The sequence below is a fragment of the Dendrobium catenatum genome, unplaced genomic scaffold, assembly GCF_001605985.2.
Source record: "Dendrobium catenatum unplaced genomic scaffold, ASM160598v2 fragScaff_scaffold_325, whole genome shotgun sequence".
Lineage (NCBI taxonomy): Eukaryota > Viridiplantae > Streptophyta > Magnoliopsida > Asparagales > Orchidaceae > Dendrobium > Dendrobium catenatum.
In genome coordinates this window covers 2,119,007-2,135,004 of record NW_021318787.1, presented here as the reverse complement: position 1 = coordinate 2,135,004, position 15,998 = coordinate 2,119,007, and the positions used below count along the sequence as shown (strand labels likewise).

The window sequence follows — 15,998 nt, the reverse complement described above, 5'->3', positions numbered from 1 at the left end:
TTTAATACCTGGAGCCATATTGCCTAATCTTCCCAATTACAGAATGAGTCCAACTGAACATGAAGAACTTTATAAACAAGTGCCTGAACTATTAGAAAAGGGTCTAATTAAAGAGAGCCTAAGTCCCTGTGATGTGCATGCTTTACTTACACTTAAGAAAGATGGAACCTGGAGGATGTGTGTGGATATCGGGCTATAAATAAAGTCACCATCAAGTATAGATTTTCAATTCCTAGGCTGGATGATATGCTGCATATGTTAAGTAGTGTTAAAGTCTTTTCTAAAATTAATTTGAGAAGTGTGTATCACCAAAGTAGGATAAGATCGGGAGATGAATGGAATTTTTTTTTAAAACTAAGGAAGGATTCTACGAATGACTTGTTATGTCTTTTGGGTTGTCTAATGCTCCTACTTTTATGAGAACAATGAATCATATTGTAAGAACTTTTATTGGAAAGTTTGTTGTGGTGTACTTCGATGGTATTTTGATTTATAGCATTCACCATTCTGAGCATCTTTATCATGTGAAACAAATTCTGCAAACTCTAAATGAGCAAAAATTGTACATTAATTTAAAAAAAAATGTTCTTTCATGACTTCAAGTTTAACATTTTTGGGATACATCGTGTTTGCGAAGGGAATTAAAGTCGATCCTGTTAAAATTGAGGTAATTCAAAACTGGCATACTCCTAAAAATATCAGTGAGGTGAGAGGGTTTCATGGCTTAGCTTCTTTCTATTAAAGGTTCATTAAAAACTTCAGCTCTCTGATTGCCTCTATCATTGATTGTTTAAAAAAAGGAGTCTTTAAGTGGACACCTGAAGCTGAACAAACTATTCAAAAAATCAAAACAAAAATGAGTCAAGCTCCAATCCTTAGCATGCCAATTTTTTTAAAAGGTTTTTGAAGTTGATTGTGATGCTTCATATGTTGGTATATGAGTTGTGCTTAGTCAGGAAGAAAAGCCTAGTGCTTACTTTAGTGAAAAGTTGAATGATTCTCGATTTAAGTATTCTACTTCTGACTTGGAATTTTATGCGATTGTTCAAGCTTTGAAAGTCTGTAGATGTTATTTAATTCAATGAGAATTTGTTTTAAACAATGACCATGAAACTTTGCAATTTTTGGGTTCTCAAAAAAATCTGAACAAAAGACATGCCAAGTGGACCTCTTTTTTGCAAGAATACTCATTTCATATTAAGCATAACACTGGGGTGCTAAACAAAGTGGCTGATGCTTTAAGTAGGAGATCTCATCTCTTGGTAACTTTTTATCCAACCATAACGTCTTTTGATTTCTTAAAAGGTATTTATGCTAACAATCCTGATTTTAAGGGTATTTGGGAATCTTATCTCACTTATGGAACTGATCAATCTTCCCAATTTGTCATTCAACAAGGTTTATTGTTTAAGGATTCTAGACTTTGCATTACAAAAGATTCTTTAAGAGAACAATTTGTGCAATAACTTCATTATGGGGGTTTGGGTGGGCATTTTCGTCAAGGAAAAACTATTTCCTTAGTGGAAGAAAAATATTTCTTTTCTCATATGAGAAAGCGAATTGCTAAGCTGGTGAAACAATGTAAAATCGGTCAAGCTTTCAAGGGAACATCTCAAAACATTAGTTTGTATACTCCCATTCCAATTCCAAATAAACATTGAAAAGATATCTCTATGGATTTTATTTTAGGGTTGCTTGTTACTGCACGAAAATATGATTTTGTCTTTATTATTGTGGACCGATTTAGTAAAATGGCACACTTTATTCCATGCAAACAAAACTTCTGATGCTTCATATATTGCTGATTTATTTTTTGAAGAAATTGTTTGTCTTTATGGCATTCCTCGAACATTTACTTCTGATAGGGATACTAGATTTTTTAGTCACTTTTGGAGAACACTATGGGCTAAGTTAGGAATTACTCTTCAGTTTAGTAGTGTTTATCAACCACAAACCGATGGACAAACTGAAATTGTCAATCGAAGCTTAAGGAGTTTACTGAGATGTCTTGCTGGTGAGAAACCATCCCAATGAGATTTGATATTTTCCCAAGCTGAGTTTGCATACAATAATTTTGTTAATAAATCCACTGGAAAAACTCTCTTTGAAATTTTTTATGGTCAGCTTGTACCTCACATTTTGGATAGAAATGCTTGCATTTACCTAACAAAGTTAGTGCTGAAGCCACATAAACTTTTGATCATATCAAATCTATCCAACAGCAAGTCCTTGAAAAACTCCGTATGACTAATGTTAAATACAAATCTATTGCTGACAAACACCGAAGGAAATTTATTTTAAAGAGGGTGACATGGTTATGGCTTACTTTCATCGTCAACGATTTTTTATTGGTACTTTTGGCAAATTAAGTAGAAAGAAATTTGGGCCTTTTCGTATTCTACCAAAGTTGGGCACGAATGTCTGTCTCCTTGATCTTCCTATTACAGTTGGAACTTCTCTTGTGTTTAATGTTTTGGCCTTTTTTTGTATGAAGGAAATTCTGATGATTCAGTGGAAGTTAAAACTTTAACACTTTCCACTTCGATACTAAACAATGATGATCATATTGAAGATGTTATTGATGTCAGGATTACCAAGATTAGACATGGAGAGCATAAAAGGTTCCTGGTTAAATGGAGCAATCGTCCATTGACTGACTGTACATGGATGCGATTGGGCTTAAAAATCATCATTCGGATTTTTATCAAAAAGTTGTTGAAGCTTTCTCATCAGGAGATGAGATTCTCCCCCAGGGGGGAATTGATGCATGCAAATTTCAGTTTATTTAATTTTTTTTTTATTGTAATTTGACTGCTATAGTTTTTTATGCTATCCTATGATGGAAAACATCCAATGATCATGAGTAGGTAGTGCTTTGGGCATGACAAACCTTGGGTGTGCTAGCTATTTGGGTTCTTTAGTCTTTGGGCTGTTGGGTGCTTCTCGGGTTGAGCTTGGCTGCTCGGTTTTGGGCTATGTCTGTTTTGGGAGCTGCTTGTTCTAGCTTATAAATGCTTTAGCTGATGTTTTGCTTATTATTATGAAAAGTTATTCCTCTTGTTAACTCATTATGTGGAGTGGATTCTTGCTTGTGGCCCTTCGATTTTTTCCTTCCTGGTTCTTCTTCCTGTGGCCTGCTTCGGTTCCCCTAGCAGCTTTTCCCGAATCCCCTAACCATCTGCTCCTTTCTCGTGCCTGCTTTTTCCCGGTCTCCTTTGTGGCTGTTCGGGTGTTGTTTCTAGATTAAATGCAAGCCTTCTAGTTCCCCTTACCTGATTGGTTTGGTTGGAGGTGGAATGGCTGATTGGCTGCCCCCTTTTCTCTTATAAATTAGAGTTGTTTTGAAGCATAGAAGGTTGTTGAACATTTTAGCAAAGTCTCTACAAAAACCTGAGGGTTTCTTCCTTGGAAAAGCTTGAGAGCTTGTTCCATTTCTCTCTTCCTCTCCACTATTTTGTCTTGGGCTTCTAACCTCTTCTTCTCTCCGCAAGTTCCACTCCACTTGTATCTTTCTTCTTGAGCTGTTGGATGTGTTTGGTGGCTGATTTGGTGCATTTGCCGGAGGAGTTTTGTTGGACGTTGGACTTTGTAGCTATGGTGAACCCTTGGTTTGCAAGCCCTTGAGCACTTATTTTACTTTGCCTACTTTTTCGTTACATGTGAGGAAACTGCTTGTCGGTTGTTCTGAGGGTAGTATATTTTATTTTTAATTTTATTTCGTTGGTTTAGCTTTTGTTTGTTTTAGTATTTGTTTGGATATCAGCATTCTAATTTGAATTGAGTTTTGTTCCACTAGTCCTAGTGTTCTCCTCTTTTGACTCTTTTTACTAGTTTGCCTGCATCAATTTTCATTGAGGGTGGTAAGATCACTAAATTTAATCTTATTCTCATAATCTTCATTGAAAAGTTTATCGAAATATCTCATCCACCATTGTTGAATATTTTTTATAATAAAAATATTTTGTATCCTTATATTTAATGTACTTCACATGAACTAAATATTTACTTCTTTTATCTCTTTATTTGGCTAATTTATACATACATCTCTAGCTTTCTTTAGTATCTAATATATTATATAAATTATTAAAAGCTAAATCCTTAATATCGCATTTTGCTTTTTTAGACTCCTTATGAGCCCCTTTATATATTTTCTAATTTTCTCAGTTTTTACATCCAAACGAATTTTTATAATAAAGCTTCTTATTTTTATCTTTTCTTGTACATTTTGAGATCGCCGCTAACTATTAGATATTTTCTTTTTGATATTTCAAGCACATTCTTTGCAATATCTTTTATATCACTAGCAACTTTTTCTCACATAACATAAACTTCTCATTCACAATCAAAATCTTAAGATATTGAATCTTACTTTAAAAAATATTTTTATTAGTGCTCTTTTAATATTCCTATCTAATTCTAAGACAATATTTTACTTTACTTTTCGTATTCTACCCCTTCATCTTAAAGTCCAAAACTAGTAAGCGTTGTTGGGTACAAAATTTTTAAATCATAATAACTTTACAATCCTTATAATTTAAAAGATTTATTTTTCTTATAAAAAATAATTAATCTGAGTTTTATTATATACATTCTTATAAGTAATGATATGCTCTATTTTTTCTTAAATAAGATATTAGCAATTATAAAATTATAAGCTAGAACAAAATCTAATATGGTTCTATCACTTTCTCGCACTCCAAACCCATAATTATCATGAACGATTTTTGAATCTTCTAGCATTCTACTAAAATATCAATTTCTACAATATTATCTTTCAAACTCTTATCTATAATTACATAAACCATTTCTAGTATGACTCTTACCTAAATATTATAGTTCAAATCTTAAACTATTAATCTCCTTAGCCTTCTCTCCAGCCTATTTATTTTTTGGAATATATAGAATATTTATTTTCTTATAAATCATAATATCTAGTAATTACAATAATTTACCTATAAGAGAACCTATATCCAAGTTCACATCTTAATTATAATTTCATAGACTAGCTTTTTTGCCCACATCCCTCCATGATGTAGGAACCCGCCGTTGCAGCGACCCTTATACACTTCTCGTTGTATTCAAGTCATATAGGACGTCGCTTCTAGGGAATGCCATAACATTAACACAATGTATTAAATGATTCATGGTCATGTTTATTCGACCCGACTATGGACTGTCTATCGCAACCACCAACTTTTTTCCTCCAAGGCTTGGGACTTGGCAACGACAGTGATGATTTACTATTATCTTGATAAAAGAAAATTGCATTTTCTTATTTAAATTTTATCTGCATGCTTTAGTGTGGTAGAATACATAATCTAGCATCTATGATCCTTCAATCATGGTATTGCTAGGGTTTAAAAGATTGTTTAGTGCTTCATTCTATCCTATTGGTTACAAAGAAGCAAGATAACGAGCAAAATGTGTAATACATGGCAAAATTTAAGGGCATACAACTATTTTAATAATTTGTTGAATAAACAACTTGCAATCATAAAATTTATAGCAGGGCTTTATGAAAGCTTATACACAAATTGAAGTTTTTTACAATTGTTGATTTCTTTGAAGCTAACATAAGCTATTGCACTTGGTTGGTTTATTCCACTTTCAGAGGAGATGAAACATATTAGATTTAGAGGGTTTTCATAAAGAGGTCAAGCGATCTCTTCTTATGAAAACCATAAGAAACACTATCCCAAATGCTGCAATATCAAATGAAGGAAATAAATCATCCTAGTCTAGTAAGAAGTCTTTTGGCAATGAAGAAGAAAAGGAAAAATAGGTTCAAGAGATGGTAGATGAGTGCACCTTTGCAGTAGTATATAATCTGAAATGGGGAGTTGAGATCGATAAGGCTCTCAGGTAAAATAAGCAACTTTCCTATTTCTATGTGATAATTATCTTCAATCCTTTATTTTAATCTTATCCTTTAAGGCTATCCATAATTTAAATGAATGTTGGATATTTAGGATAAGATTATCTAGATTCTCCATTTAATTGAATAATGGATAAATATGTATTTACTCCTATAGTTCTATAAATAGGAAGCCTTTGGATGTTATTCTTCTAGTTAGTTGCAATCAATATTAAAAAATTTCATCATTCTCTTTCTTCTCTCTATTTGGTATGCTATCCAAGGCACCATCTGAAACCTTAAGACACTGTTTTCAACCAGCAGGCTACCTACCAACTACTTCCTCTCTCTTCATTTTGGTCAGCTTGGGAAGATCCTATTGCCTTCTAATTTCTCCATAGAAAATTTAATCTCTTATCCCAAATAATTCCTATTGATTTCATAGATTTTTTGCGCTCCAATCTAACTCAATTGATCACTTATATAAGTTTGAACATTGATCACATTTGATGAAGAATGATTTTTAATGCTCAACAGTAGTAGCTCTCTCTCTTTGTATGTATGTGTGTGTGTGTATTGAAATCAAAGGCAACTAGATCCTCAAAGAACTTATTTTGATTTGAGTTTTGCAAAAATCTAATGAAAGTCTTTTTGTTTCTAAAAGCCTACTTTATAACCAATTAATGACATGATGTCATAGGATTGAGGAATCCTTTATGAAAATTGCATGAACTCTCATTTTCAACATCTTGCTTATGCCTAGTAAATCTTGGAAAGTTATAAGAATTTTTTTCGTATTCCTACCCTGATTGGCAAACATAATTTGAAACATTCTATCCACTAGGGCATCAATACTATGAGACACCCATCAAAATCATTATGCTATTTTGAAATATGATCATTAGTGTCTTCACTAATAAGGAGATGTGGTGTTGACATATTAGGATGGTCATTATCAATGTTCATGCTTACAGATGATGAGGTTACCCTTGGGGATACCAATGGCAGACATAGAAGGCTTTAATTTCAGTGAAATTTCAAAAGTAGGTTTCAAAATTTTAGTGCAAATCTAAGCCGGAGTAGGAATTGCAACTTTCATGTTTGAATGTATAATTTGATATTTTTTTTGCGTATATGTTTGAATAGCTTATTTCTGGATGAGCCTTAAAGGAGGTTTCAACTTCTAAGTGCTAACCTATTATGAAGTAGGAGCTGTAACCATCATGTTCGAATGTTGAATCTAATCATTTGTATGTTCTATTTGTGCTTGGATGTCTGAATTTGTTCCAAAATGAGCCTTGAAATTTTGAGGGTAATTATGCCTTAAAATTTTGTATGAAGAACAATAGAATGTAATGCATATAAATTTTACTTTATGCTAATAATCACTAGATGAGGAACCAATGCAAATCTCCTTAATATTTAACCAGAGTAGCCACAAATGCTCGAGAGACAAGCCTTATAATATCCACTTATAAATATTTATCGAGCCTATTGAATATAAAGTTTATTGATGGAAATAATGTAAATGAAGTATTTGAATAGTAACCTAACTGGAGTATTCCTCCTTTATATTTAATTCAACGAGAACCCTAGCCATGAACGGTCTAGAGTGACAGACATAATAGCATTCACTTGCAAGTCTTCCTTGAAGGATTCAAACTGAGGAGACATTTAGTCATACATATTAGGTAGCCACTAACATAGTATGATTGCCATGAAAGAGATTGTTGTATGTTTAATATGGTTTTAGTGCTAATCTTATAGTGATATGATAATGGTCAATGAGCATCATAGAGAAGTCGACAATCAAGTGCAATTTTGATAAAAATTTGAGAATAATATCTAAATGTAGATTGCTTGAAGAAAATTTGCTTACAATAGAAAATTAGAGTGGACTTGCAAGCTCTGAAATTTTGTCTTTGAGAAATTAAGTGCATGTTTGCCTTGAAATCTAGATGCTTGCTTATGTTGAGGTGGGATCGAGTATTCTTGAAAAAATAAAAGGAAATGGATGAATGAAGGGTGATGAGTTTTTGATAGCTTCAAACTCTAACAACTTCTGGGAAGGATAAGGAATGAAAATAATAGAAGCAGCAGCACTCAATGCTCTATGAACAAGAGTTTCTTTAAAAAAGATAGTGGCGGTCGAAATAGGTGATAGTGTCGTTAGTGGATGAATAGGGAAATGAGCCAAAACTCTAGGCGCACCATTGCTAGGGGAGGAGGTGGAGTTAATAGCAGGGAGAGAGAGTTTGTCAGTTTGACCGCCTTCAGGATTGATCAATAGAGTCGAAGGAAATAGAGGTGAGAAGCAGTTGGCAAGCAAAAAGAAACCCCTCAAGAAGAATAACAACACTAGCCATAGCGGTTTGACATACGAAACAACCGCTAATCTAGGGAACGATCATTGAGATGCAGCAGAGCAGAGGATCACTACAACAACCAAGAGTTTGAGTGAACAAGATCTGAGCAAGAGTGCTCACGAGGTCGAATGAATCCTAAGAGAGATTTTGAGAGACTTCTTCTGATCTTCTATTTAAGTGTTACATTTGCATACTTATTCATGAGCAAATCATTTTGAAAGTTAATGAATCTATTATTCTTTTGCTTTTTATCTTATAAATTAAGATGGAATATTGGAATTTGCCAATTAGAATTTGTATGATTGAAAAATAAACCAAATTAAGCTCATATTGAAAAAAAAAAAACACCATTAACATATGGATAAGAGGATTGCTCTTTCCTTTAGGTGTAGCACATTTGACTGATTGCATGAGCTAAAAACATTTCGATTCCGTGCATCTTTAGCTGGAAATTCTAAAATAAATTTTATAAAAAAAGGTATAATCATATTTAATAGGATGCCGCCCCCCTACTTCGAATGACCAAACAAATAGTTGATCACTTCAAGAATTACCAGCAATTAAAAACATACATTATCCATAGTTTCAACGGGCTTCGGTGATCTTAATCTCTTATGGTATGTATTATCTTCTCTTATAGCAGTGGATTAACAGCATATCTTGATTTTGTTCTCATGTTCTATATTGGGTTAACATTCCAAATATCATATCTAGTATGTACGACTCGCCAATACTTTAACATCCTTATATCTGTGTTTCCTGAGTTTACTTTCCTCAAATTTCTGACCAAGTCCGACATATTAATTGGAATTGTTAAAGGAGCATATTCTTGCAGGGCAAGTTCTAAGAAAAAAGCTCGAGACATTAATGGCTTTCCTTAGTAGATGCAGTTGTGTATGCCCGTTCATTTATTGCTCGCAAGCTTAGTTAAACAAACATGTAAAGCACCTCTTCCAGCATTTTATGCAAGTTCCACTTTCTAAAAAAGTACACTTACCTTTGAGGCAAAAAATATACCCGCACAAGAGCGATCCTTTATTTCCTAGTATTAGTAGAAAAGCCTTTAAACTTTGTTATAGTGTATGGCATAGCAAGCTATCTATCTATCATGACCTTTTCTTTTTATTATGGTCATCTTATTCAGGTTTAGTTTGGAACAGCTTTTTTATTGCTCTTAAAGCAGCATTCTAGTACAAAAATTTAAATTTTTATACTAAGAAGTTGCTTTAAGAAAATCGTCTCAAATGAAGCCTTAATTGTTTTCATCATGCTTCTTTTAGTAATAAAAATAGATCAGAACATCTAATTTGGTTAAAGAAGCCCATGTCAGAAGCCAACTATGTATCTCTGTGTTCTCCCTAGCTTGTTATGTGTAGAAATTTAACATGTTTCTTGCAGACTACAACATCAAACTGCAAATTATCTGGTGCAAAGAGGAACGCCCAGGGTGAACTCCTGATCCAGCCCGAAAAGCAATGGGGTTGTGCCCTCTGCAAGGTAAATTCTTCTAGCGAGGAAGCCCTGAAAGAGCATCTTCAAGGTAGGAAGCACAAAGCAAAAGAAGCCTTACTATTGCCTAACAAGAAGACTAGTCCCCTGCAATCTAAGCAGAATGTGAGTCCACCATCAGAGGGTGCATCGGTTGGCACGCCTCCGAAGAAGAAACTTTCAGAAGGAAAGAAGCAACAGAAGCTTTGGTGCAGCCTCTGCAGAGTGAAATGTAATAGCTCCATTATGTTAGAATATCACTTGGCTGGCAGAAAACACAGGAATTTTATGGAGTTGAAGAAAGCCAACTTTAGTTTTAAGACTGAAGCAGTTAATTTTAAGACTGAAGCAGTTACGATAGCAGATGAAAAACTTGGGGACAGTGGAAGTGCAGGATTAGTTGAGGAAGAGTTGGAGACTGCATGCCCTTCAACAGCACCATCAAGCGCTGGAGTGGACGTAGATGGGAAGACTACACAGGATTCGTATTGACGATAGCCTCTAGAAATTGTAGCAGAGGTATGATTGCTGCTAGGATTTTAGTACTATTTTGTATTTGACATCATGAGCAAATACCCGTTGGATTTGACCGTTAAATTCAGGACTTTGTGAAATTTAATGGCTTAAACCATTGAGCAGTAGCTATTTTATTTTATGCATGATATCAGTTTATTCTGCTTTATTCATTTCTATTTTCCAGATCTTTGATATCAGCTGTTAGATTCTCTAATTTGATCTTGGACGGTCTATTTGTTCTTTCTATTTTTCCCTGTTTTTTGTATCCTGCTGTGAATATTATGGGAAAAGCTATAATAATGGATAAGTTTATATTAAAGAGTATTGAAAATTAGTAAAATAAAGATGAATTGTATAATATATGATTCTAATAGATGTAATGGAAACAAATATTGGCTAATGTGGTTGAAAAATGAATTTATAATTTGAGATGAACTAATAAAAACCTTAAAGCTTCTACAATAATAATAAAAAAAAATCTAAATTAGTTATTTATTGATTGCACTCCTAGTGAAGGTTCCAGAACCTTTGGTTCCTAATAGTGTTATTCATCATTGTATTTGGTTATCATGATGAACAAAATCTTATAATGGTATGGAGATTATAACATAGACTCAATGTATATAATTAATAATTAAAAAAAGTACAAAAGCCTGTCAAAATTCTTACATCTATGTGGTAAGAAGCTATGGAGGATATAGATCATATATGATTTGTATTAGTTTAAGGAAACATATTAGGAGATATTATTTGACACGATTTAATGAAAAAATGAAAAGCCAATATTAGGAGATTTATGAAGATGTGGCATGGTTTTAGTGGTAGCAATATAAAAGTATAAATATTTTGTGTCATGTAGTAAAAGTGTGTATGACCGAATTTTATGAAATATTTTAAGAATTTATGAAGAAATTTACTTAGTTTTGATGAGGTAAAATATAATAACCTAAATACAAGGATAATATGGGAAATACATAAAGAATTAGATTGTTGTTTTAGGATAGAAGCAAATAGGTTATACATTGAAGTAAATCACAATGAAGTACAATTTTTTTGGAAATGAATAGCTTATGTGGGAGATGGGAGAGTGATGGGGGCTATTATTAATGGGTTGGTTGGGATAACCAAGGCTTTAGAGAAGGTGATGGAAGGCTTATATATGGAGCTTGTCATGTGGATATTCTAATGGAGGTGATGGTTATAATGGTGATAAGTTATTATTGATAGTAGTGATATTTGTAGCAAAAACACATGCTTGTTACTATGTGGGCTCCAAAAATTTACGCCCTAGCCTCTTCGCAGCCCCTTTCTCTTCTTTTTTGGGTCATCGAAGAGAGTTTTAACTCATAAGTTATGAGATAAATTTTCAAAAGGTAGATTGGATTGTGAATAAGACATCACCTAGAGAATTTGCCCTCTTTTTTGCAAGGACTTTATGATCTGAGTTCAAGTTTCCTATAGGCTCAAGCCCCTATAATTAATTATCGCTCCTAGTAACGAGAGAGAACTTTCAATTAAGGCTAGTTGTCGAATAGATACATAATATCCATAGATACAAAATATTTGGTGTATTGTTTCAGTATAATTTGGTATTTGAAAATTTAAAATTAGAAAATTCACCATCTTGAACTTACAGTAGATGGTGGGGGAAGTGACGATAGACCTAATCAAGATGCCATGGTACTGTCGTCCTCGGTCATCATGGTCTTTGCTATACTTAAACAGAGGAGGTAGTTGACCCAACCTGACAAAACGATCCTTGTTAGCAGCTGTGAGTTGTTTCTTCAAATGGTACCTTGTAGACCTAGGACAAATATTTATTTAAGGGGATAAATTTGAATCCATCTTAGCTAAAAGAGAGCTTAGTATCCTATCGATTATATTCTATTGATTCATTTCTTAAAAATTTGAAGCCAGTGGTGAAAATCCGTATAGGTTGTTAGATCTAACGCAATTGTCCCAAGGCTAACCAAGATAGGGGTGAATTGGTAATTTAAAAATTTCCTCTTTAAATAAAAATCATTTTTAAGATTATTTTGCATAATTTAAGTTTTAACAAAATAAAACTTTTCAAGCACTTAAATAAAAAGTGCAAAAAATAAAATTGCGAAAAAAAATAAAGAACACAGAAATTTATAGTGGTTCGGTCCAACTAGACCTAAGTCCACTCCATGTCATGTATTGCACTATTACCAAAGTGACTATACTTTTGCTCTCACATCAAGGCAGAGAAGCCTTTACAATTACCCTTTTTTCCACCAATTCCCGGTGCGATAAAGTACCGTCGTCCTTCCACACTCTCAAAGTGTAGGCAGAGTACCGTCATCCTTTCACACCCTCCAATTGTCGAAAGAGTATCGTTGTCCTTTCACACCCTCCTATTGTTAGTAGAGAACCATCGTCCTTTCACATTCTCCTAGTGTAGGAAGAGAATGTCGTCCTTTGACACCCTCTTGGTGTCGGTAGAGAACCGGATCTTCTTCAAAGATCTTCTCACCAGCAACTCCAGAGACGTAAGGGAAAGAATTGACAAGACTTACAAAGAGATCCTCACCTTTGAGCAACCTTATGAATCCTTTACAATTTCCACTTGAAAAATCTCTCTCCACACTCTCAAAACACTCTCCCAATCACTCTCACACTTTTGCTCTCAAGAAAAATGAAGAAGTATTTTTCCAAATAAGTTTCTAAGGACATTATATATGAAAGGCACAAAAAACCATCCTAAATTGCAAGTTTGATCGTTCATGATTGTACAGTATGATCGACTTTCGTACACATGAGCAATTCAAAGTTTGCTCGTATGATCATGTACAAAACATTTTCATACATACATATCGTACAGTACGAACTATATATCATACAGTACAAACCGTTTAGAAAATTTTCCTATTCGTCGGGACGAAAAGATACACCACAATTTCGTACTATGGACGTCGTATATACGAACATGAGATCGTACAGTACGGACAGTTCAGAAAAATTCTGTGTTCGTCGAGACGGAAAGTGACACAATCTTTTCGTACTCTGGATGTCGTATCTACGAAGGGGACTTCTTACAATACGATCAGTTCAGAAAAATTTAGTGTTCGTCGGGACGAAAAGAGACATAATCTTTTCATGCTCTAGACGTTGTTTGTACGAAGGGGACTTCATACAGTACGATCAGTTCAGAAAAATTTTGATGATCGTCTGGACGAACTTGTATGTATCTATTTCGTACTTTGGACATCATCTGTACGAAGGGGACTTTGTACAGTATGACCAGGACTTAAAAATTTTTTTCTTATGTGGTTCGATTATTGCTTTCTGGAGGAACTAACTGGATAAATCATCCCGTATGATTCGAAATCGTACAATACGATTAGATTTAAAAAAAAAAATTACAAGTTTTAACACTCCCCCAATGTGTTTGTGCACGGCTACCCAATTACAATTATACTCTCTCAAATTCAATAAAAGTATAAAATATATACTCCATTCACAATAAACCCTAATCTAATCTGTCTTGAAGTCTTCAACATTCTTGAGTATAATTTCTCTAAAATGTTGGTACACACAAACAACAAAAGTAATATTTCTAATATATGTTAGTAGAAACAATAAACAAATAATAATATTTGAAATAATAAAAAACACACATAATATGAAAACATAGTTATGAAGACTAAGTTGCAACAATTGGAGAACATATGATTTTTGATCATGATCATAATTTGATGGTGTCATTTAGCGGCAAAATCACCTAGTCAGAGGGTCCCAATCATAATTGTTTACCTTTTCTGCCATTTGGGGACAAACAATTGGTTAGAGGACACGTGGCACGTCTTTACTGTCAAGAGACTGATTCATAATGAATCATAGTGATATTCTCGACCAGACATTAGCTCTTTGTAAGCTGAAGTAGTTTTTAATTTGTTCATCCAACAAACTATTGTGGATGATGTATGTTATACATTGTATAACATAAATACTCTATAAAGAACGGAAAACAAATGGCATTCCAAAGAACATACATTTTGATAGGGTTGAGAGTTTTACAATTAACAAGAATAACAAGATAGTACAAGTATGTAAAGAAGTTGTACCTGGAGAATTTGAACCCAGTCTTCTCAAACGGAACAAATTTGTTTTACCAGTATTAGTGAAAAATCTCTCAAGTAAACTCAAAATTTTTGAGCTACTCATTTGTTGAGTATATTTTTGAGTATTTGTAAGGTTTAGTGTTTAAAGTTTTTAATGTTTAGGGTTTTTTAGGGCTTACTGTGTTTAGTTATTTATTATTTTTAGGATTTATGGATAGGATTCATGTTTCAAGATTTTTAAGGTTTAGATTGCAAAAAATACGCAGCAAATATGGAAAGCCATAACAAGTAGCAACCAATTATGCAATTATAAAACCCTAAACACTTAAAAAAATCGAAAAAAACAAGATAAATATATAAATTTGTTAAGTAACCAATAAAATGAAGAAATAAAAAAATAGTGTATACGTAAAAAATACACAGAAAATATCCAGTGCCTTAACCAACAACAACCAACATGCATTTTAAAAGAAAACAAACAAGCTAAACATAGAATTGTTTATATATGTAATAAAAATGCAGTTCATACACAATTAACATAAGAAGTAAATAACAGTCTAACATTTTTTGAAGTTGATGTCATTTGCGTATATGAGAACTCATAGAATGTCAGAAGTTGCAAGGAGAAGCGAATGTCGAAGCTTAGGAGAATAACGAATGTCGGAAGTTGAAAACTGAATAGGCACTTGAAAAGTAAAAAAAATTCGTCATTTTCATCTCTTTACCTAAGTTTGGGTGCGGTCTGGGCGAGTCGGGCGGGCTAATAAGATAAAAAAATTGAGTTGGTCGGGCTAACAAGACGTCACTTTCTTGTCACGAGCAGTCTACACGTCACAATTTTATTAGCGTCCGGACGCAGAGCTGTGTTCAGACTCCACACAAAATAATTTCTCTCGATCAAATATGCGATATGCAGAAACCCTAAACCTCTTTACCTTCTCGCGATATGGATTTCAATGGTTACACCGGGGACGATTTTGATTCCTCTCGCATATTTATGGTATCTGATAGCTATTTCGCCTCCCAAGCTCTTCACTGTAAGGGGTTGTTTGGATGCACCAAAGATTTAATTCAATTAGGATTTCATAAATCCTCTAAATTTGGATTTACTAAATCCTAGGGTTATTAAATATTGAAAATTGTTTGGTATTCATTATAAATTTTGAGAAATCCTGTGTAACTGTTTGACAATTCAATTCATGATTTAAGGTGATTACATATTTGAAATTTATTTCATGAATGATTAAAGTATAATAATAGAAGTTCAAAGAAATATACAAAATTTTGGTAATATTAATTAATATTCTAATACCGATTAATTATTTAATTATTATTTATAATGTTATATAGTAATAATTATTTTTAAATTATATTTAATCCTATTAATTATTTTGAAATAACTAAGTATTTAATCAGTAATCTTAATAATAATTTAATTAATTATTTAAATATTATTTAATTAGTTCTACTTAATTATTAATCTTTTGAATTATATTAAGTAAGCTAACCAAGCGTTTAGGATTTGCTTTCCCCTTCTCTATTCATCGTTGCTGTTCGGCTTCATTCCTTCGACGACGTTCCCTTCCTGTTGGATCAAAAGTAACAACATTTTGATCAAAAACAACGAAGGGAGTTCACTCGCTGTCTGTGAAGGTTACTTTCTCCCTTTCGCGTGCTTCTTCGGCCAAA

At 33.3% G+C, this 15,998-nt stretch overlaps 1 protein-coding gene across 1 annotated transcript; it reads left to right on the top strand.

Moving 5' to 3' along the window:
* Nucleotides 1-9,573: 9,573 nt before the first annotated feature.
* Nucleotides 9,574-10,407, top strand: LOC110108004 (zinc finger matrin-type protein 4). Its single transcript, XM_020838488.1, has one exon. It carries the CDS (start codon nt 9,589-9,591, stop codon nt 10,198-10,200), a length of 612 nt encoding a protein of 203 aa, XP_020694147.1. The 5' UTR covers nt 9,574-9,588; the 3' UTR covers nt 10,201-10,407.
* The last annotated feature ends 5,591 nt before the right edge of the window (nt 10,408-15,998 follow it).